Source organism: Neophocaena asiaeorientalis, unplaced genomic scaffold (assembly GCF_003031525.2).
Source record: "Neophocaena asiaeorientalis asiaeorientalis breed wild unplaced genomic scaffold, Neophocaena_asiaeorientalis_V1.1 scaffold134, whole genome shotgun sequence".
In the NCBI taxonomy this organism is placed as follows: Eukaryota; Metazoa; Chordata; class Mammalia; order Artiodactyla; family Phocoenidae; genus Neophocaena; species Neophocaena asiaeorientalis.
Genome location: NW_020185339.1, coordinates 23,366,576 through 23,388,754, shown reverse-complemented (window position 1 = coordinate 23,388,754; position 22,179 = coordinate 23,366,576). Strand labels below are relative to the sequence as shown.

The 22,179-nt window shown below is 59.0% G+C and overlaps 1 protein-coding gene across 1 annotated transcript in view; it reads left to right on the top strand.

Moving 5' to 3' along the window:
* Positions 1 to 22,179, top strand: part of LRP1 (LDL receptor related protein 1) — an 80,172-nt gene that overhangs the window by 38,550 nt on the left and 19,443 nt on the right. Inside the window, exons 21-46 of the mRNA XM_024736604.1 lie at positions 3,333 to 3,515; positions 3,929 to 4,129; positions 5,092 to 5,337; positions 5,544 to 5,741; positions 7,053 to 7,257; positions 7,443 to 7,607; positions 8,686 to 8,930; positions 9,141 to 9,272; positions 9,570 to 9,797; positions 10,051 to 10,225; positions 10,312 to 10,406; positions 10,670 to 10,819; positions 10,941 to 11,081; positions 11,366 to 11,500; positions 12,981 to 13,112; positions 13,373 to 13,507; positions 13,699 to 13,828; positions 13,947 to 14,073; positions 14,434 to 14,585; positions 14,677 to 14,801; positions 15,066 to 15,443; positions 16,844 to 17,033; positions 20,368 to 20,572; positions 20,940 to 21,132; positions 21,720 to 21,845; positions 22,053 to 22,176. Of these exons, the coding sequence (XP_024592372.1) occupies positions 3,333 to 3,515; positions 3,929 to 4,129; positions 5,092 to 5,337; positions 5,544 to 5,741; positions 7,053 to 7,257; positions 7,443 to 7,607; positions 8,686 to 8,930; positions 9,141 to 9,272; positions 9,570 to 9,797; positions 10,051 to 10,225; positions 10,312 to 10,406; positions 10,670 to 10,819; positions 10,941 to 11,081; positions 11,366 to 11,500; positions 12,981 to 13,112; positions 13,373 to 13,507; positions 13,699 to 13,828; positions 13,947 to 14,073; positions 14,434 to 14,585; positions 14,677 to 14,801; positions 15,066 to 15,443; positions 16,844 to 17,033; positions 20,368 to 20,572; positions 20,940 to 21,132; positions 21,720 to 21,845; positions 22,053 to 22,176 (4,516 nt within the window). The remainder of the gene's footprint in view (positions 1 to 3,332; positions 3,516 to 3,928; positions 4,130 to 5,091; positions 5,338 to 5,543; positions 5,742 to 7,052; positions 7,258 to 7,442; positions 7,608 to 8,685; positions 8,931 to 9,140; positions 9,273 to 9,569; positions 9,798 to 10,050; positions 10,226 to 10,311; positions 10,407 to 10,669; positions 10,820 to 10,940; positions 11,082 to 11,365; positions 11,501 to 12,980; positions 13,113 to 13,372; positions 13,508 to 13,698; positions 13,829 to 13,946; positions 14,074 to 14,433; positions 14,586 to 14,676; positions 14,802 to 15,065; positions 15,444 to 16,843; positions 17,034 to 20,367; positions 20,573 to 20,939; positions 21,133 to 21,719; positions 21,846 to 22,052; positions 22,177 to 22,179) is intronic.

The window sequence follows — 22,179 nt, the reverse complement described above, 5'->3', positions numbered from 1 at the left end:
CATCCATCCACCCTCCCCACAGCGTGTTGCCACCATCGGGAAACCAGAGATAGCCCAGACGTGGCTCTTATCCTTCAGCAGTTTCCAGTCCTGTGGGAGAGGGAGGTTGTCTACAAATCATTGTCACACGCTGTTAAGATCTCAGGCTTTGCAGTTGGGTGGCCTCGGGTTTGAGCTCCATCTCTGCAGCTTACTGTCTGGGCGGCCTCGATCAAGTTACTTAATCTCCGTGGGCCCCTGTGAGTTTCCTCTGCAAGGTGGGGATGATAATAGCACGGGCATGATCACGTGGGTGTGAGGTTTCAGTGAGACGGTACGCGGAAGGCACACAGCTCGTTTTTGGTAGCTGGTAGCATGAAAAAGGGATGCTCAGAGGGGTAGGGGTGAATGAGCCCAGTGGGGACCAAAGGAGAGAAGGGTTGGCTCTGTGGGGTCCCCAGTGCCGAGGCCTCCGGGACCTAGCGTCTGTGGGATCCCCCGTGGAGGTGGGGGTTACTGGAAGGCACAGACCTCCTCAAGGGGTGTTGGTTTCTCATCCCTGGCCGATGGTTACCATGGAAGAATGCAGACCCGAGATTGCCCTGACCTCAAGAGAAGTCAGAAATGCAGATTTATATGTGAAATCTACCCATATTTTAAAGCACTGGTGCATCAGTTTCCTAGAGCTGCTGTAACAAAGAACCACAAACTAAGTAGCTTAAACAACAGAAATTTATTGTCTCACAGTTCTGGAGGCTAGAAGTCCAAGGCCAAAATGTTGGCAGGGTTGGTTCCTTCTAAGGGTTATGGGGGAGAATCTACTCCAGGCTTCTCTCCTAGCTTCTGGCGTTCGATGGCAATATTTGGCGTTCCTTGGCTTTTGCATGCTTCACCCCGATCCCTGCCTCCGTCTTTCATGGCGTTCTCGCTGGGTGCGTGTCTGTCTCTGTGTCCAGGTTTCCCCTTTATATAAGGACGCAGTCATATTGGATTAGGGCCCACCCTAATGACCTCATCTTAAGTTGATCGTCTGCAAAGGAAGACCTATTTCCAAATAAGGTCATGTTCACAGGTACTGTGAGTTAGAACTTCAGCATCTTTTTAGGGAGAGCAGATCAACCCATACAACTGGAAATTGATTTGAAAAGTTTTAAAAACATGGCAGACCAAAATCTCTCTGTAGGCCTCATCTGGCCCCTGGACCACCAGTTTACAACCTCTGCCTTGTAGAATTAAGGTGTGCATAGTGGGGACAGTACTGAAAGCACTGAGTACCCACTGCAGGCCCGGCACTAAGAGGGAGGATGGGGAGGGACTCCCGAGGCCCAGGAAACAGTCACTGAGCCTCGAGGGCCGTCTCTGAGAAGGGTCGGGTGAGTGGGACGGGTAATAGTGCCTTGGGATTCTGAGAAGAGGACCCCTGGAGCCCCGTGAAGTGGTGAGGTGGGAAGAGCTCTCTCCCCCTCACAAGCTGGGTGAACTCGGACAAGTTGCTTCCTCTGAGCCTTGGCTTCCTCCTCTGTGAAGTGAGAGGAGGTGTGCGGGGGCCTGGCCCGTGGGAGCAGAGATGTCGTGATTGGTAGCAGTTGTTAACTATAGTTGTGAGCTGGAATGGTCTGGGACCATTCCGGCGGAGGTGGGATTTGAACTGGGCCCCGAAGAGGGATTAGGCTGTGGGTAAATGGACAAGAGAGAGGGTCTTTTTTTTTTTTTTTTAATTTTTTTATTGGGGTATAGTTGATTTACAATGTTGTGTTAGTTTCAGGTATACAGCAAAGTGAATCTGCTATACATATACATAGATCCACCCTTTTTTAGATCCTTTTCCCATATAGGCCATTGCAGAGTATTGAGTAGAGTTCCCTGTGCTATACAGTAGGTCCTTATTAGTCATCTATTTTATATATAGTAGTGTGTAGGTGTCAATCCCAGTCTTCCATTTTATCCTTCCCCCCCTTACCCCCGGTAACTAGAGGAAGGGTCTTTAGATGGAGGGTGGGAGTGGCCTGGAGAACCCAGCAGTAAGACTTCGAAGGTGAAACTGAGTACTGCTGCAGGGGCCAGTGGGGCTGGGTGGGGCCCCTCAGACTAGAGGGGACAGCAGGGAATGAGGCAGTGCCTGGAGGGGGCAGATTACAACAGCAGGTGAAAGCAGGTCAGGCACTGGGGACCTTCAAAGGATCTCAAAGCTGGAAGGTGATAAGATGTAGGAAATGCTTTCAGAAGACGATCCTGGAAGGGCATTAGACTGGAAAGAGGTTCGGGGCCCTGAGGAAGGAAACTCGGCTCGGGGGTTGCTGCTGAAGTCCAGGCATGAGATGAGCGCGTCGACCGTGTTCCTGGTGGGGCAGGTCGGGGGAGCGGGAGTGTGAGGTGAGGCTCGTGTACAGTCACCTGTGCCTCGGGTGCTGCTTCCGCTCCTTCCCCAGACTCCTGAGTCAGATCTCACCAGAGCAGCCAGTGTGATCCTACAGAACATGTCAGATCTCTCCCTGGCCCTGCCCTCGAGCCTGCACTGGCTCCCTGTACACTTTGAATTCCTGCTGAGCCCCGCTCCATGGCCTGCAGGACTCCCCCAACCTATCTGACCTGCATTCCTGCCACTCATCTCCTCCTTCACTCTGTACTCCAACTGTACAGCCTTCAATATGCCCTGGGCACTTTTCCAATATGCCCTGCATGGTCCTACCTCAGAGACTTTGCACTAGCTGTTCCCTCTTCCTGGAATGCAACTCCAGTTAATCTCATGGCTCACGTCATTCAGGCCTCGGCTCAAACGTCTCCTGCTTAAGGGCCTTTCCTGACTGTCTTGTCTCAAGTAGCATCCCATCCTCCCTGACCTTGACCTGGCTTTGTCTGCATAGCCTTGCTCACTACCTGCAGTTCCATTCTGGATTTTTGTGTCATGTCTTCACTGTTTCTCTTGCCTGTTAGGACTTCAGCTCCACGAGGGTAAGGACTTTGTCTTGTTCATGCTGGCACCTGAAACAGTGCCTGGCACACAGTAGGTGCTCAATAAGTGTTTGTGAAGTGAATGAATGAAACGGAGGCTAGGCTGAGGTGGGGGCATTTGAGCTCTGGCTTATTAGCAAATTGCTTATCCAGTCAAGCTCTCGTGTATAAAATAGGGAGATTAGACGAGGTGATTTCTGAGTCCTGGAAGGTGTAATAGCCCTGACTCTGAGTTAGCGCTTTCGAGGGGTGTCAGCAGGACTCAGAGAACTCTCCATCCATCCCTGCCTCAGCTCATAGCCCCAGGCTGGGTGTAGCAGGATATGGGAAGAGCTGCCCTGCAGCCCTCACCGCCCCCGCCCCTCCCCCACCCCCCGTGCCCTCCACCTGTCCCCCTGCAGCCACAAGGCCTCCTGGCGGCTGCCACAATGACGAGTTCCAGTGCCGGCTGGATGGCCTGTGCATCCCCCTGCGGTGGCGCTGCGATGGGGACACTGACTGCATGGACTCCAGTGACGAGAAGAGCTGTGAGGGAGTGACCCACGTCTGTGACCCCAATGTCAAGTTTGGCTGCAAAGACTCTGGTAAAAAGGACTGAAGGGAAACAACATGGACAGGAGGAGACCCTGCTGAGAGCAGAGCAGTGGCAAGGGAGACAGCACTGTGCTGTGAGGAGTGGGGTGGGGACATTGTGAGGCAAAAGGCTGCACAGAAAAAGCTTGTGCCTGATGCAAGGGGGAAGGCATGCAGGGGCCAGGGCCTGCACTAAGGGCCCTGGGAGCCAAAACCCTCACCAGTGTTGAGCTTCAACACCTCCTACAGATTCCTACCTTCTTTGTTGCCCATGTGAATTTGACAGAAAAAGCCTCAAGGTTCCTAGTGGACCCCAAGGCCTTGTAGTCGTGACCCTGTTAGAGAAGCTCACTGGGTCTGGGAAGAAGGGCACAGAGAGCCCTGCTGCCCAGGCCTGGCCCCTCATGCTCTACCCATCCCCCAGCTCGGTGCATCAGCAAAGCATGGGTGTGTGATGGCGACAGCGACTGTGAGGACAACTCGGATGAGGAGAACTGTGAGTCCCTGGCCTGCAGGCCACCCTCACACCCCTGTGCCAACAACACCTCGGTCTGCCTGCCCCCTGACAAGCTGTGTGACGGCAACGATGACTGTGGAGATGGCTCGGACGAGGGAGAGCTCTGCGGTGAGGCCTGGGCCTACGAGAGGCCCCAGCAGAGGAGTGGGCAGGGGGGCTGGATAAGGAGTCTGGGCCAGGCCAGGGCAGTGGAACAGGACAAGCTCTGTGGGGAGAGGCCTCAGACTGGAAAAGGACAGCTGTGGCAGCTGGGCAAGTAGTACCCAGAGCAATTAACAAACACCCGTGTCGATTTAGGACTCACTTTGCCAAGAGGCTGTGCTAAGCGTCACACTGTTATAGCATTTAATCCATAAAGGAGCTCTGTGAGGCAGATATGATCCTCACCCCCATCTTACAGATGAGAAAACTGAGGCTCAGAGAGGTTAAGTAACTGGCCCAAGGTCACACCGCTCGTGAAGTGCTGCGGAGACAGTGCAGCGCAGCCCCACCCTGCAGGCGCAGCCCACTCAGCCACGGCTCGTGCTGCAGAGCCGTGCAGAGCAGCCTTATCTCCTCTGAGCCAAGCAGAGTCAGGTTCTCGGAGGAGAAGAGTAGGAGATAAGGACTGGCCCTGAGAACTGCTGACGGGTCATCCTTCAGGGCTGGCAGGTCCCAGGGCATGTCAGAGGACCCAGAGCAGGACACTCCCTACCACAACCCCTCCAAATCACACCTACCTCAGGAGAGAGAGAGGAAAGGGGACCCTCCCAGAAAGAGGCGAAAGGCTGGGGCCCCCACGGTGGGCTCAAGAAGGGGCAGGGAAATAGAGGCCAGAGAGAGATGCAGCCACAATGGAGGGGTGCTCCTCAGGGGAAGGAGAGGGTTGGTCCTACGTGGTGGGTGCCAGGGTCCCAACCCTGGTCCCGAGGGAGCCTGGGAAGCAGTGGGACAGAGGAATGGGAAGGACGCCACAGGCAGGGTGCCAGGGTGCCGTCTCGGCTACTGGGGACTTGGGGCCCAGCCAGGCCACGGTCCTGCCTCCTTCCAGATCCTGACCCTGGTCCTGTCCCTCGCTCCCCACCCCCCAGACCAGTGCTCTCTGAACAACGGTGGCTGCAGCCACAACTGCTCGGTGGCACCTGGCGAAGGCATAGTGTGCTCGTGCCCTCTGGGCATGGAGCTGGGGCCTGACAACCACACGTGCCAGATCCAGAGCTATTGCGCCAAGCACCTCAAGTGCAGCCAGAAGTGCGACCAGAACAAGTTCAGTGTGAAGTGCTCCTGCTATGAGGGCTGGGTGCTGGAGCCGGACGGCGAGAGCTGCCGCAGCCTGGGTGAGACGTGGGTTGGGGTGGCCGGGCAGCTGGGCAGGCCGGGCAGCCCCCTGAGCTGCAGTAGGCTGGACTCGGGCGGCCGAATGCCGGAGGCTGAGCTTTCCATCCAGGCCTGGTGCCAGGGCCCAGGACAGGGTGGGCCTTCCCCTGGACAGGGTGGCTCGGAGGCAACAGGCCCCTTGTGACCCTATCACACTCCTCCTCAGACCCTTTCAAGCCGTTTATCATCTTCTCCAACCGCCATGAGATCCGGCGCATCGACCTTCACAAAGGGGACTACAGCGTCCTGGTGCCCGGCCTGCGGAACACCATCGCCCTGGACTTCCACCTCAGCCAGAGCGCCCTCTACTGGACCGACGTGGTGGAGGACAAGATCTACCGCGGGAAGCTGCTGGACAATGGAGGTGACCACCGCCTGCCCAGGACCGACGCGAGGCCCAGTGCACCCAGACCGGGCCCTTGGGCACTCAGAACCATGGGACCGGATGCAGGCTGCCAGGAGCAGAGGCCCTTAGCTCCCCTGTCCCCCACACTCTTGTTAATTGGGTTAGATTTTGCTGTGGGTCTCAGTGCCTGACGCCCCGTAATTATTGTCAGCAGAGCTGCCAGACTGATAATTAACAAAATGACCAGCCTTTCTTTGAAATGGCCAGAATTGCAGGCTTGCAAGAAAAAAGGCATTTGGTGGGGGGGGGGGTGGTACCTGAACCCTGCCTGCTGTCCAAGGCGGCCTGACCCATCACAGATTTCCTTCACTAACAATACACATTCCTGGGACTTCCCTGGTGGTCCAGTGGTTAAGACTCCACGCTTCCACTGCAGGGGGCGCATGTTTGATCCCTGGTCGGGGAACTAAGATCCCGCATGCCCCTCGGCGCGGCCAAAACAAAAAAACAAAAAAACCCCACATTCCTGAGCCCCTGCTACACACACCGGGCCCAGGGGAGACAGCAGGGAGCAAACGGGCCAAAATGCCTGCCCTCATGGAGCTTACACACCAGTGGGAACGTCAGATATAAACACAGCAAATGAGTACAGCACGGACTGTGACAGAGCGGGTAGCACTGTGGATAAAAAGAAAGGAGGCAAGGTGGGTAGGGAGAACGGGGGTGGCATTTGAATAGGATGGTCAAGGAAGGCCCCCTGAGAAGCTGACGTCTGAGCAAAGACTTAAAAGAAGCACAGTTTACTAGAGGAGTTGGTATTGTTTGTCATAGAGAAACCCTGGAACCATCTCAAATATCCATCAACAAGAGGATGGCTTAGTAGACTGTGAAAATGTTCACACTATGTAATGGTTTCTAAATTAATGACATATATATACATATATATGTACACACATATATGTATATAAAACCATTGAAAAACCTCTAGAAAGTTCTGTCTGCCTCATATTGGGTCTAGGTCTGTTCCCCAAAGCCCTCACACTCTGCTCTGACCTCCTACCAGGGATTAGCCCTTCAGAGAGTTGCAGGCAGAAGATAGCTGCCACTTCCCCTTCTCCAGTGTTCTAGAAGCCAGGCTTCTACTTGACCTCCTGGGGCAGGGGGCCTGGGTGAGGAGAGCGGCGGCTCTGGGAACCCCAGTCAAATCTGGAGCACACCAGAGGTGTTTGCAGAGGTGTCAGGGTTGAGGGTGGGCCATCCAGGGTTCCTAGATTCGTGAATTCACCCCACCCCAGGCGATTCTAACCTCCTGCAACCTCTCTTCTCCAGCCCTGACCAGTTTCGAGGTGGTGATTCAGTACGGCCTAGCCACACCCGAGGGCCTGGCTGTAGACTGGATCGCAGGCAACATCTACTGGGTGGAGAGTAACCTGGACCAGATTGAGGTGGCCAAGCTGGATGGGACCCTTCGGACCACGCTGCTGGCCGGTGACATTGAGCACCCAAGGGCGATTGCACTGGATCCCCGGGATGGGTGAGGACCCCGCCCAGCCCTGTTCTGGCCTCATGACCCCCCTGAAGCCTCGTTCGGCCAGGCCGGGCCAGGCGTAGCTGCCTCCTCAATGCTATTTGCTCCCTCCGGCCTTCACCAAGGATCCTAGCAGAGCCCCTTCCCCGGGCCTCGCCCTTGGCCATCCTGACCCCCTCCCCGCTCCCCAGGATCTTGTTTTGGACGGACTGGGATGCCAGCCTGCCCCGCATCGAGGCAGCCTCCATGAGTGGGGCTGGGCGCCGCACCATCCACCGGGAGACGGGCTCTGGGGGCTGGCCCAACGGGCTCACCGTGGATTACCTGGAGAAGCGCATCCTCTGGATCGACGCCAGGTCGGCACCGGCGCCTCATCCAGGAGGCCTCCATCCTCCCCTCCCCCGTAGGGACGGGGTGGGGCCAAGGGTCCCAGGACCCGGCAGCCATGAGGGCCTCCATCCTCCCCTCCCCCGTAGGGACGGGGTGGGGCCAAGGGTCCCAGGACCCGGCAGCCATGAGGGCCTCCATCCTCCCCTCCCCCGTAGGGACGGGGTGGGGCCAAGGGTCCCAGGACCCGGCAGCCATGAGGGCCTCCATCCTCCCCTCCCCCGTAGGGACGGGGTGGGGCCAAGGGTCCCAGGACCCGGCAGCCATGAGGGCCTCCATCCTCCCCTCCCCCGTAGGGACGGGGTGGGGCCAAGGGTCCCAGGACCCGGCAGCCATGAGGGCCTCCATCCTCCCCTCCCCCGTAGGGACGGGGTGGGGCCAAGGGTCCCAGGACCCGGCAGCCATGAGGGCCTCCATCCTCCCCTCCCCCGTAGGGACGGGGTGGGGCCAAGGGTCCCAGGACCCGGCAGCCATGAGGGCCTCCATCCTCCCCTCTTCCGTAGGGACAGGGTGGAGCCAAGGGTCCCAGGACCCGGCAGCCATGAGGGTGGTGAGAAGACCCGGGGGAGCTGGAGCCAGAGCCACACGGCCAAGGGCCCAGGAAGAGGACTGAGTGAGAGGAGAGTCTGGGCTGGGGAAGAGGTGCAGATGGAAGAGGGTAGAGGCAGGGCTGCCCCCTGCACGGGAGTGCCCGCCGAGGGCCGAAGTGCAACGCCATCCTCACTCACACATCTGTGTGCTCTCCTAGGGACTCTTGTCTGCCCAGGGAGAGGGGAGACTTTTTCTAGGTGGTGTCCCCAAAGGGGGTCCCTTTTTCTAGTCTTCACCACAGCCCTGTGTGCTAACAGCAGCCCTGGGAAGAAGCAAGCTGAAAGACCTGGGTCAGGGGAATTGGGGTCAGAGCTGGGATCCCAGACCTCGAGCCACGTGGTTCCTGCTCCACAGGGTGCCGTGGGCTGGGGCATGGAGGGTGGGAGCCCCAGGCCACGTGCCCCGAGGTCTGAGGTCCCCACCCGGCTCCTCACTCTGCCCCGACCACGCTCTCAGGTCAGACGCCATTTACTCAGCCCGTTACGACGGCTCCGGTCACATGGAGGTGCTTCGGGGACACGAGTTCCTGTCGCACCCGTTTGCAGTGACACTGTACGGTGGCGAGGTGTACTGGACGGACTGGCGGACAAACACGCTGGCCAAGGCCAACAAGTGGACCGGCCACAATGTCACCGTGGTACAGAGGACCAACACCCAGCCCTTCGACCTGCAGGTGTATCACCCCTCCCGGCAGCCCATGGGTAAGGGACCAGAAAGGGGCCAGCAGCCTCTGTAGAAGCTTCCAGGAGAGGAGGGGTCTATGCTGGGGCGGTGGGGGTGAGCCAGCCTGCTGACAGAGGCGGGCCTGGCAGCAGCGATGCTGGGACAGGAAGGGGAGTGGAGAGGGTGAAGGCCAGGTGAGCAGGGCCAGTAGGGTCACTGGATGCTCTTGCTTTCCCCTGCCCTCCCAGCTCCCAACCCCTGTGAGGCCAATGGGGGCCGGGGCCCCTGCTCCCACCTGTGCCTCATCAACTACAACCGGACGGTTTCCTGCGCCTGCCCGCACCTCATGAAGCTCCACAAGGACAGCACCACCTGCTATGGTAGGAGGCCCCCCTCCAGAGCTGGGGTAAACCAAGGCTGAAGGGGAAAGGGTCAGGTACCCAAGCTCCAGGTTCTAAGTGAAGGTCGGCAGTCTCAGCTGGGAGGATCCTGAACGGAGAGGCTCCAGAGACAGCTGCTGTAGGAAGAGGCTGGCACTCCGGCAGGAAGGTTATGCCCAACAGGGTCTCCCTGATAGCCAAGGGCCAGCAGCAAACAGAAGGAACCAGGAGAATCCGGGGGGGGTGGGAAGCGTGGAGGCAGGGGGCTGCTGTCAGTGACCTGCCCCGTGCCCACAGAGTTTAAGAAGTTCCTGCTGTACGCACGTCAGATGGAGATCCGGGGCGTGGACCTGGACGCCCCCTACTACAACTACATCATCTCCTTCACGGTGCCTGATATTGACAACGTCACGGTGCTGGACTACGACGCCCGAGAGCAGCGCGTTTACTGGTCCGACGTGCGGACCCAGGCCATCAAGCGGGCCTTCATCAACGGCACAGGCGTGGAGACGGTTGTCTCTGCAGGTTCTGTCCTGGCCCTGGAACCCCTACTGGGCATGGGTACCCCCCAACCCCGCCCTCGCTCCCAACCCTGGTCCTAGCCCCACTCCCTGGTCCCCTTGGTCCTGATGTTCCTTCTCCAAATTCTTTTCCCTCTCTGGCTCCAGTCCTGGTTTCATGATCCCTGTTCCCCCAGAAACCAGGCTGGCCCCTCCCCGCGAGCCTCCTGACCTGTGTCCTGAAAACACCCAATCACAACTCCCCACTGTGTCCCCAGACTTGCCAAATGCCCATGGGCTGGCTGTCGACTGGGTGTCCCGAAACCTGTTCTGGACAAGCTATGACACCAACAAGAAGCAGATCAACGTGGCCCGGCTGGACGGCTCCTTCAAGAATGCGGTGGTGCAGGGCTTGGAGCAGCCCCACGGCCTGGTTGTCCACCCGCTGCGTGGGTAGGCCCAGGGCCCAGGGTTGGGGAGCAGGGGGTGTGGGGTGGGGGAAGAAGAGGACTCTGACCCTCCCCTCCTGGCGCCCCCAGGAAGCTCTACTGGACGGACGGTGACAACATCAGCGTGGCCAACATGGACGGCAGCAACCGTACCCTGCTCTTCAGTGGCCAGAGGGGCCCTGTGGGTACGAGCTCACCCTGCTGCCCTGCAGCCCTGCCTCCCCTAGTTCCTCCACCAGGAGGTGCTCTCAGGGTTCTCCTCAGTTGTCACTCCATCTCCCCAAACTTCTGGCTTAGTACTTGCTCTCACCACCCTCCTCCCAAAACCACACGCATACTCTGTACCTCACTCTGTATCCCCAGACGTGAGAGGCCCAGCTGGGTCAGGCTCCTGGATCCTGGCCCTGGTGCCATGCTCTCTGGCAGTGACACCCCCCTCCTCTTCCAGGCCTGGCTATTGACTTCCCTGAAAGCAAACTCTACTGGATCAGCTCCAAGAACCATACCATCAACCGCTGCAACCTAGACGGGAGTGGGCTAGAGGTCATCGACGCCATGCGGAACCAGCTGGGCAAGGCCACCGCCCTGGCCATCATGGGTGAGGGCCCCTGGGTGGGAGCAGGGACCAGAGCAGAGCAGGCGGGCCAGACTGGCCAGGAGACAGGGCTGGCCTGGGGGCGGGGCCTTCCCCAGGGTCTCATCTCCTCCTGCCACCACAGGGGACAAGCTGTGGTGGGCAGATCAGGCGTCAGAGAAGATGGGCACGTGCAACAAGGCTGACGGCTCGGGCGCCGTGGTCCTGCGGAACAGCACCACCCTGGTGATGCACATGAAGGTCTACGATGAGAGCATCCAGCTGGGTGAGGCGGGGGGCGAGGGGCAGGGGCAGTGGGATGGGGGTCACAGAGGTCGGGGCTGTGGCCAGGAGGGGCTGCAGGAACCCCTGGGCAAGTAAGCAAATGGGAGTGAAAATGGGGTAGGCTCTGCTCAACACCCAAGGGCCAGGGGCCCTACAGGACAGAAGACCTGAGAGCTGGGTTGGGTGGTGACCCCCACAGGGTCCAGGGTAAAGGGGTGTGAGCCTGACACCGCAGTCCCGAGGAGAGCCACTAACACTTTCTCTCTGCCTCTCACCTGACCCCAGACCACGAGGGCACCAACCCCTGCAGCGTCAACAACGGCGACTGCTCCCAGCTCTGCCTGCCCACGTCGGAGTCCACCCGCTCCTGCATGTGCACAGCTGGCTACAGCCTCCGGAGTGGCCAGCAGGCCTGCGAGGGTCAGTGCCCCTGCCCCTGCTCCCCGCCTTGATCCTGGCCCCCAACCCAACCCGACCCTTCCTACTCTACAGCCCACCTTCCTCTTCTCACCTTGGGGACAGGACCGAGTTCATGGTGTATTGAGTGTTCTCTGGGTTAGATGCTTAGCGCCCACTGTGCTCCCTGCCGTGGAGGAAGCCAGGGGGCAGAAGCCCCTGTCCCTGTGCTCTGCAGCCTTAACCAGGAGGGGCGACCAGCGTGAAGTGGCTCTGACTTCAGTAGGATTTTGGAGAAATAGACAGCAGAGGGGGCGCCAGGGCCACTTCACGCCAGAGGTGTGCTGGCTGCTAGCTTTTATAGGGCACGTAGGATTTGAGTGTGTGGTTTGAAGAAGGGACGAGACGCAAGGCAAGGGGTCCAGAGCAATAGGAGGGTGTGTGCAGGGCCCTGAGGTGCCAACCCGCGTGGCGCAGGGTGTGGGGATCCATGGGTGAGGCTGTGGGGTAGGCGGGGCTCCACGGGTTCTCAGCCAGGAGCACCTGGAAGGTGGTGTTTGGGGCAGATTAACCTGGCGGCAGAGAGCCGGCTGAGTGGGGGAGGGAGAAACCAAGGCAGTCAGACCAGTCAGGGGGCTGTTGGCCTGGGCTGGGGCTTAGCAGCTGGATTGAAGAGAAGGGATGAAACTCAGAGACATTTCACAAGAACTTGCCGACTGATTTACAAGCCTGCCCCAGGACAGCGTTTCCCGAAGTGCACTCCTGGGAAGCTCCCGCTTTGATGTGGTAGATGTTATAGAAGGAAACACTGGGTTGAACAAAGTTTAAGTGTTTTTCTGCTGCACACTTTCTCAGAGCCTTGAATATACTCACCTGCACAGAATTTTTCACGGGACGACTCTAGTGTTTGCGGTCTCCCCAAACTCACTCGGCCATGAGTCCTTTTCTTCAGGGAGCCTGAGCAACCAGGACCCATTTAGGGGATTCATTTGAGGACAGGCTGTGTGAGGGGATAAAGGCAAGGGAGGATTCTAGGGTGCGTGGAGAGTGGCGCCTGGTAAGAAATGGGAAACTGGGAAGGAGACTGGCTCAGGAGCGAGGTGTCAGAGACAGGGGTGTGACACAGACCAGATGGATGAGGACAAAGAGGAAATTAAGGTGGAAACCTAGAGTTGGGAGTCACCCAGTCCTATTGTCCTCCCCAGATTCTCCCTAACACCTTTGGGGGTGCAGGGCTGTGTGGATTGAAGTGGGACTGGAGGGCAGAGCGCAGAGAGAAAGCCAGGTCTCTGCTGCCCTCTAGTGGGAACTGTAGGTCTCACATGCTCCCTTGCTCGCTCTCTCCCAGCCAGGTGACCTCCCTGCCCAAGCCCCCAGGCTAGAGTATGTGTTGAGGGGGGAGGTGTGATGGCTGGGAGAAGGTATCAGAAGGGTTTGAGGGTGACAGAAGCCAAGCTTAAGGGGTGTCAGCAAAGCCCATGCCCAAAGTGTCCTTGTGTTGCAGGTGTGGGCTCCTTTCTCCTGTACTCTGTGCATGAGGGAATCCGGGGAATCCCCCTGGATCCCAATGACAAGTCAGACGCCCTGGTCCCAGTGTCGGGGACCTCCCTGGCTGTCGGCATCGACTTCCATGCTGGTGAGACATTTGGTGGCAGGAGGGGGTGGGACATGACCTTCCCTTTGGGGTGGTGTGCTCTGGGGCTCCAGGGAGAAGCTGCCTGACCGCAGCTGGAAGGGGCGACGCTTACCACAGCTGCCCCTGCCCCGCTATGTCCGCTTCCAAGCCCCTGGTCCCCCCAGCTCTCAGTCCCCTCTATCCTTATCCCCTCGTGATTTTGACCTCCCACCTTCCCCCTACCTTGCTGAGCGTCCCCGTGTTGGCTCCTCCACCTCCAGAAAATGACACCATTTACTGGGTGGACATGGGCCTGAGTACCATCAGCCGGGCTAAGCGAGACCAGACGTGGCGTGAGGACGTGGTGACCAATGGCATTGGCCGCGTGGAGGGCATCGCAGTGGACTGGATCGCAGGTGAGTTGCGGAAGGGCTAAGGGGCTGCAGGTGAGGCGGAGGACTGGGGAAGTGGGATCTCAGAAGGAAGGGTCTGAGAAGAAGGTGTAGGCAGGAACAGATGGGGAGAAGCAGGGGTATCAGGGGGCTGGAGGGAACCAGGTACCTCCATCCCCAGCCGACCCCTGAGCTCCCCCTTACTCCCTCCTCAGGCAACATCTACTGGACAGACCAGGGCTTTGACGTCATCGAGGTTGCCCGGCTCAATGGCTCTTTCCGCTACGTGGTCATCTCCCAGGGTCTGGACAAGCCCCGGGCAATCACTGTCCACCCGGAGAAGGGGTGAGGAGCTGGACAGGCTGACCACTCCTGGCTCTGGCCTGGCCCGGTCCCTCTGGCCACAGGCCCCCTCTCCTCCATGTTCTGGGGACTGACCCCCCCTCTTCCGCCTCCACCCTAGGTACTTGTTCTGGACTGAGTGGGGCCAGTATCCGCGTATTGAGCGGTCTCGCCTGGACGGCGCTGAGCGAGTGGTGCTGGTTAACGTCAGCATCAGCTGGCCCAACGGCATTTCCGTGGACTACCAGGTTTGGATGCAGGCTTGGCCCTGGGGCCGATGGGATGGACCCCGTACTCTGGGGGGCATCTCCCCTTACCCTGTGCCCTGCTCCCCGTTGAGTCTCGTGTGATGTGCCCATTGGTGGGTAGATGCGGACCCAAGGAGTCGTGGGGTCCTCTGGCCCAGCGCCCCACCCAGAGTAGGATTCCACCAGCCCAGAAATGGCGGAGGGGGTCACTCAGAAGCGGGCACTGGAAGAATGCCGAGAGGTCGACAGATCGGCATTTCAGGGAGCGGGAAGATGTGGAGGAAGGAGGGGAAAGACGAGAGAGGCAGGAGTGAGTGGGACGTGGGGACTGGCAGTGAAGCGGATGCCTCCGGCCCGCAGGATGGGAAGCTATACTGGTGCGACGCCCGGACCGACAAGATCGAGCGGATCGACCTGGAGACGGGCGAGGACCGCGAGGTAGTTCTGTCCAGCAACAACATGGACATGTTCTCGGTGTCGGTGTTTGAGGAGTTCATCTACTGGAGTGACAGGTGGGCCACTGTCCTGGCCTTCCCCTGGGCCGTCCGTTCCCTCCCCCCAGCCCCGGATGACGTCCTGCTCGTGGCCCTTGCCTTCCCCCAGGACTCATGCCAACGGCTCCATCAAGCGCGGGAGCAAGGACAACGCCACAGACTCCGTGCCCCTGCGAACGGGCATCGGCGTCCAGCTCAAAGACATCAAAGTCTTCAACCGGGACCGACAGAAAGGTGAGGCTGGGGCTCCGGGCTGGGCAGGAGAGGCCGGAGGGCCCCACCTGGGAGCCCAGAGTGGGAAGGGCTGGGAGAGAACTTAGACCCACAGGACACCCTCTAGGGTCCCACGAGGCTGAGGAGTTGAGCACAGGGGCCTGGAGGGTTGTCTGAACTGGGGATACCGAGGCAGAGCCGGGCGCCAACCAGAGTTTCCACCTCGGCTGAGATGACAGAGGCACCTCTGTAACCTCCGCCTTCCCGGTTTCCCCCCACCCCCAGGCACCAATGTGTGTGCGGTGGCCAATGGCGGGTGCCAGCAGCTGTGCCTGTACCGGGGGGGTGGGCAGCGGGCCTGCGCCTGCGCCCACGGGATGCTGGCTGAAGATGGGGCGTCGTGCCGCGAGTACGCAGGCTACCTGCTCTACTCGGAGCGCACCATCCTCAAGAGCATCCACCTGTCGGATGAGCGCAACCTCAACGCACCGGTGCAGCCCTTCGAGGACCCTGAGCACATGAAGAACGTCATCGCTCTGGCCTTCGACTACCGAGCAGGCAACTCCCCGGGCACCCCCAACCGCATCTTCTTCAGCGACATCCACTTTGGGAACATCCAGCAGATCAATGACGATGGCTCGGGCAGGACCACCATTGTGGAGAGTGAGCCCAGACTTCCATTCTTCCCAGCAAGTGGAGGGGGGCAGTGCAGGGAGGGTCAGCACAGACTCAGGGTAGAGAAGCCGCAGACACCAGCCAGCCCACCCCTGCCCCGGATCGGAATCCCACCTGCCTCGGTGTCCCTGACATACGGCCACTGAATCACACTGCACCCATTGCAGTTACTTGAAAGTCTCTCCTCAACTGGAGGCAGAGTTGGCTCCCTCTGGTCCTGGTTCTGCCCCCAGGCTACACAGAATAAGCCGAAGCTCTCCTCTGTGTGTCCGCTGCTCACAGAACAGATTGCAGAGATGGGGCGGGTGTGACCCCAGACACAGAATTTTAGTCACTTGGGCGAGTTTTCTGTGCTCTCTCAGCCTCAGATGGCTCGCCAGTGCACAGAGACAGGATGACTTGAGACGACAGGTGGGAGAGCTTAGCTCGGCACAGGGCACATTGTGTGAGCTCCATAAAGGGTGGGGGGGTTAGAGCTGTCATCCTAGGACAGCCTTTCAGCTCTTTGAAAACTGCTATTTTATTCCACTAGTTTTCTCTTCTCCGGGCTGGATGCTCCTAGGTCCTTTGACTCATTCATTTGTTCATGCATTTATCACTCCTGTCCGTAAAGACCTGCCAGGCGCGGAACTAGGTGCCGGGTATACAGTGGTGATAAAAACAGACCTGTCTTTCAACCTCCTTGGCCCTTTTCTGCCTCACAGAATCCAGTCCCCACATCTGTCTAAAAATGTAGTGTCCAAAGCTAAACTCGATACTCTGTAATCGTAGCTTGATCGGGAGAGACTGGCAGAAGTGTCCCCTCTCTCCGGGCCATTGTTTGGGCTACAATACTTCTATTAATACAGCTTTCTGGCAACCACATCGCCAGACAGCTTGAAGTCACTGAAACCCCTGAGGCTTTTTCTCTTAACCTAAGTTCTGCTACGTCTCTTTCATCATGCACTTAGTTCTTAACCTGAGCCTAAGATGTCTACCAGACAATTCAGTTCAGGGTCTTTTTAAGTAGGAAGCTCCCCAGTACAGCCCACGTGGGATCTGATTTACTGAAATCCAGTTTGCGCCCAACTTGGTAGAACTTGAGCTCCAGGAAGTGTGACCACAGCATAAAGCCAAATCTATCCAGCCGTGGGAGGACACAGAAAGAAGGGTTAGGGGGATGGACCATGGATCATTTGGGTGGGAAATAGGGGGGTGCAGAAGGGGCTGGGGGCACCGAGGGCCACACCCACACACACTCTCCAGCTCCCACACTTCCCATCCAGCCCCACATACGCCAAGGGAGAGGGTGCCCCAGGCCATCCCCTTAGCGTGGGGATGCCCAGGCTGCCCCTTCGCTCTGCTCTCTGGCCCTGTCCTGACCCATCGCTGCTCCTGTCTCCTCGCAGACGTGGGCTCTGTGGAAGGCCTGGCCTATCACCGTGGCTGGGATACTCTCTACTGGACAAGCTACACGACATCCACCATCACCCGCCACACGGTGGACCAGACCCGCCCAGGGGCCTTCGAGCGTGAGACGGTCATCACCATGTCTGGAGACGACCACCCACGGGCCTTTGTGCTGGATGAGTGCCAGAAGTGAGCTGCGGGCCCAGGGCATGGGGACAGTGGGCCACAGGGTGGCAGGAACTGCCCCTAGGCAGACCAGGAAAGGGGATGCAGGAGCAGGAGAGGCTGGCTCTAACCTGAGCTCAGCCACTTCCTTGCTGTGTGACCTTAGACCAGCTGCGTGACCTCTCTGAGCTTTGGTTTCCTCATCTGTAATATGAGGACAATAGCATTTCAGGTGCCTCATCAAGAGGAGGATGAGAGAGCTGTGGAGGACCCTCTGGCTTGGTGATTAATTGATTCATTCATCAGAGAGCCGTGTTCAAGGCACATAGTGGGTCCTCTGTCTTTCTGGGTCTCCAAGCTTCAAGCAAAGGTTGTTCACTGAACGCCTGTTGTGTGGAAGCCTTGAGCTGGGCCCATTCAAGCCACCTAGCTGGGGAGAGAAACCACTGGTGGGAAACTGCTGACCGCACAGGGCTGGATACGATGACCAAGAGGCAGCACGGGGGCAGTGGGTTGGCACAGGGCCTGGAATTGCAAAGGCCAGGGAAGGGCAGCCGGATAAGGGCTTTGAGCAAGCGTCACAGGAGGGAGGGCTCCAGGCAGGGAAGGACGGCAAGGGGCCTCAGCCACCCAGCCCAGTTGAGGGGCTGGGGCTGGGGGTGCGGGGGGGGGCCGGGGGGGGGCCGGGGGACAGGCTTGAGGAAGCCCAGGAGGCTGGGCTAAGGTTGCCACGGGAGAATTTGGGAGGAAACCCCCCGGCATGGTACACACCCCCAGCCTCCACTCTGCTCTCCTGCAGGGGCAGCCCCCGGCCCCATCACATGGACCTCTAGTGAGCCCCCAGCCTCACCTTAGGACTGCTGGCCCACATTCTAGCAAAACGTTTTTCCCCTGGATTTAGCAGCGCTTGGAATGTTTTCCCAAAGCTTTACTCGGAAACTAAGGAACAAACAAAACCCAAAAGCAGCTATTTAGAAACAGTGAGTGCACCAAACCTAGATTCCTTACCCTGATGTAACTCACGCCTGGCCCAAAGCCGGCCTGCCCGACACCGCCAACCAGCTCGCTCGAGGGTCCTTCCTGCCTCAGTCCTGTCCCCCACGTACGCGGCTCATGACGGAGATCCCGTCTTCCCCGCTGTGACCCTCGGCGGCTTCACCTGCCTGGGCCTGGCCCCCCCGGGCCCGTCCCTCGTGAGCCTGGAGCCTCCATGGAGAGGCCGTGCTCTGGGCCCCCCGGCCTGCCTCTCATGTTTGATTCAGAGCCGATTAATTTCCTTTGCTCTGAGCTCCGGGGACTCAGTCCTTCACTCGGCAAATGGGTTTTGAGAGCCAGCGACGTGCTGAGGATCTGATGGGGAGCAGGGTTGTGTCAGCCCTTTGTCGGCATATTTGATTCTTGCCCTCACGAGGCTGCAGGGAGCTCCATGAGTGGGTGACGAGGACCTGACCCAGGCTGGAAGTCAGGGAATGTATTCTCAAGGGGGCAATGCATGAGCCAGGTCTGCGAGACGACAGGGTGAACTGAAGCCGGGCAGGGCACAGGAGAAAGAGCCGAACTGTCTGGGAGAGGCCCTCCCTTGGCCAGAAGGAGCGAGCACTTTGGAGGAACGGGAGGGAGCCAGTGTGGAGGGGGCAGCGGCCTCCCCCAGCCCGGTTAGAAAGTCACCGCAACCCTGGGTGCTGACTGCCTGCCCCTCAGGAAAGCCTCCCCACCATTGCCCACGGCCCTTTCCCGGGGAGTGGTTTTACCAAAGTTGGAATCCACAGTGACAGCACGGATTGTTCTGCCACGTGGAGCAGTTTATAATGATAGGAGGAAAGCCGCTTCCCAGCACAGAGTGTGCTGTACCTGAGGGTGTGGGTGTCCCTGATGGGGAGGAAGATGACACTAGCAGCTGCCTTGGGACACCCGTTTTCTCTTGAGGCCAGAGGGCGATGCCTCCATCTGCACCCATCCTGATTCCAGGAACCACCAGAACCCCGCCCGTTCCCCTGATGAGGCCTTTAAAACCAGAGCTGTATCCTCATGGGCTCAGGAGCAGCCAGCACCTCCCTAATGGGAGGGAAGCATCCTTTTCCTACCTGAGCACAGTGGCAAGATGGAGAGACGGGGGAGGGGGAGTGTTCAAAAGAGTGAGACCTGGAGAGGTTTGAGGAGATAAGTCCAGCAGCTCTGCAAGACACCTCTGTAGCCAGAACAGCAGAAGGATGAGGGACACAGGGGTCTGGGGGTTGGGAGGCAGAGGGCAGGTCCTGTGAGGGAACTGAAAAGCGGATCTGGCTTTGGTGTAGCTCAATGCTTTCCAAAGTCCAGGGTGCATGAGGGTGGCCTGGGGAGCGCTGGCACGTCTGGTTCCCTGGCCTCACGCTACCCTAACTGCACGTGAATCTCCAGGACAAAGACCCAGGAATCGCCATCCAATGCAGGTGGTCTGAGGACCACACTCACACCGGTGTAGTGCTTGACCAGCCCGGGGGTCTTCCACACCCACCTCTGGGGCCTCGCCACCACCCCCACCCGAGAAGCACTGCATGGCTGGGCGTTCCCACCACCTCCTTCACTGAAAGGAAGCCGAGGCTCAGAGGGGCCAAGAGGGATGCTTAGGTCAGAGCTGGTAAGGGGCAAAGCTGAGGCTCAGATCCCAAATATGCAAAGGCCTTAAATTATGGAGAAGGCGATTCTTGGGAACTTGATGGTAGAATCCATGCATCCCCAGGACCTAGGACACACTAGACACTCAACGGTTTCCTGAATGCCAGGAGAAGAGAGAAATGAAGGAAAAAGTAATAGAAAATTCTCACATAGAACACACAGCTGTCGTTTAATCCTCAGACCACTCTATGGGGCAGGTAGTAGTAGTATTCCTATTTCATAGAGTGGGAAACTGAGGCACACAGGGGTTAAGTAACTTGCTAAGGTTCCTAGGTGGTCAGTGCTGGAGCCGGGATTGGAACCCCAGAGGCTGACTCACTTGGCTACGTTGTCTCAGTAAACGCAGGTGGCCGTTTCATAGACACTGAGAAGCACTTGTGCACATACACACACACATTCAGTAAACGCAGGTGGCCGTTTCATAGACACTGAGAAGCACTTGTGCACACACACACACACACACACACACACACACACGCACACACGTGCACACACATGCAAGCTGTCTGTGTGGCAGCCCTTCCCAGGCACTGGGGCTGTGTTGGCCTTGGTGGCTCTGAGGTTGCCTGTGGTGCAACCTCAGGTGTCTAGGTGACACTCTGGCTGACCCCCGGGTCTGGCTGTCTGCACGCCTGGGCCTGCTCCGTCCATGGCGGACTCCCTGGCTTTGAGTCCTGATCTCCGTGGCACTCTCTCCCCACAGCCTGATGTTCTGGACCAATTGGAACGAGCAGCACCCCAGCATCATGCGGGCAGCCCTGTCAGGAGCCAACGTCCTGACTCTCATCGAGAAGGACATCCGCACCCCCAATGGCCTGGCCATCGACCACCGGGCCGAGAAGCTCTACTTCTCCGACGCTACCCTAGACAAGATCGAGCGGTGCGAGTATGACGGCTCCCATCGCTATGTGAGTCTCCGGGGCAGGCGGGACGGGCGGCACGAGGGGGCTGACGCTGGGCTACTGCCGGTCAGCCAGGGAGGAGATTGCCCAGGCACGGAGCAGGAGAAAGGGAGGTCACCTGACATGGTGGGAAGAGCCAGGGGGACAGTGGGGAGTCCCAGTCAGACCCTGACCTTGCCACTTCGCCATCCTCAGCCTTCCAGGCTTGGTTTCCTCAGCAGTTAAATGAGGAAGGTGATCACAGGTCTCTGCAAATCCTGCCCCTTCTGCGACTGTGTCTAAGGAGCCGGGCCCCTGGTCCCTGGAGCCAGCTGCAGGGGGTGGAGGTGGGGGCGAGAGTGATCCCTTTGACGGGCTGATGCTGTCTCCCCAGGTGATCCTGAAGTCAGAGCCCGTCCACCCCTTCGGGTTGGCTGTGTATGGGGAGCACATCTTCTGGACCGACTGGGTGCGGCGGGCCGTGCAACGGGCCAACAAGTACGTGGGCAGTGACATGAAGCTGCTGCGCGTGGACATCCCCCAGCAGCCCATGGGCATCATCGCCGTGGCCAATGATACCAACAGCTGTGAGTGGGGCCGCTGCCACCAGCCTTGCTCTCCTGCCCACTGTGCCAGCATGTACACACACACGCACACATACACACAACTGGTCTGATTCACATCTTTGGACACCCCCAGCACACGCTCTAGCCATTCTTCCCACTCAGAACCACACCTACCCGCCAGAACCTGATCTCACACCCGTCCCAGGCGCTGCCTACTCCACCCTCTGTGTACACGTGCACAGACACGGTCCCACACTGGCTTGACGACCAAGGGTCCCACACACAGATCTGCAGCCGTCCCGGCCTCTCACACACTCCTCACACGTGCCCCGGGGTGCCCACCACTACACACACGACCTTAGGCTTGACTCTCCCCAGAGTACGGCTCAGAGCCCCAATCACCCCACCTAAGAGCCCACACGTCCTCAACCTCAGGCTCACCCAAACGCTCCCACCCGGCCTTCCCACGGCAGCCCCCGCCCCAGCCGTGAGCCACCGTGTCACAGGCGGCGCCAGGAAGCTCAGCGAAGCTGTTGGGGGTAGGGGGGCGTCCTGCATGTGCACAGCAGAGGACGCGCTTAGCCCACTGTCCTCCATCCCTGCCTCAGGCGAACTCTCCCCTTGTCGCATCAACAACGGGGGCTGCCAGGACCTGTGTCTGCTCACTCACCAAGGCCATGTCAACTGCTCCTGCCGAGGGGGCCGCATCCTCCAGGACGACCTCAGCTGCCAGGGTGAGAGGGGGAGGAGGGAGGAGGGCACTGACGGGGGGCCCTGGGCGTAGATGGGGACCGTCTCCTCCCAGACTCTCTAGCAGCCCAGCCCCACAAAGCCTTTCATCATGGTGCGACAGGATGGCCTCAGTTCCTGGGGGGAGAGGCGTACGGGCACTCAGAGCCCCAAGGCCCTGCCTCAGGAAGCTCCCCCACCTTCCTCCCCAGCGGTGAATTCCTCCTGCCGAGCTCAAGATGAGTTCGAGTGTGCCAATGGCGAGTGCATCAACTTCAGCCTGACGTGCGACGGCGTCTCCCACTGCAAGGACAAGTCTGACGAGAAGCCGTCCTACTG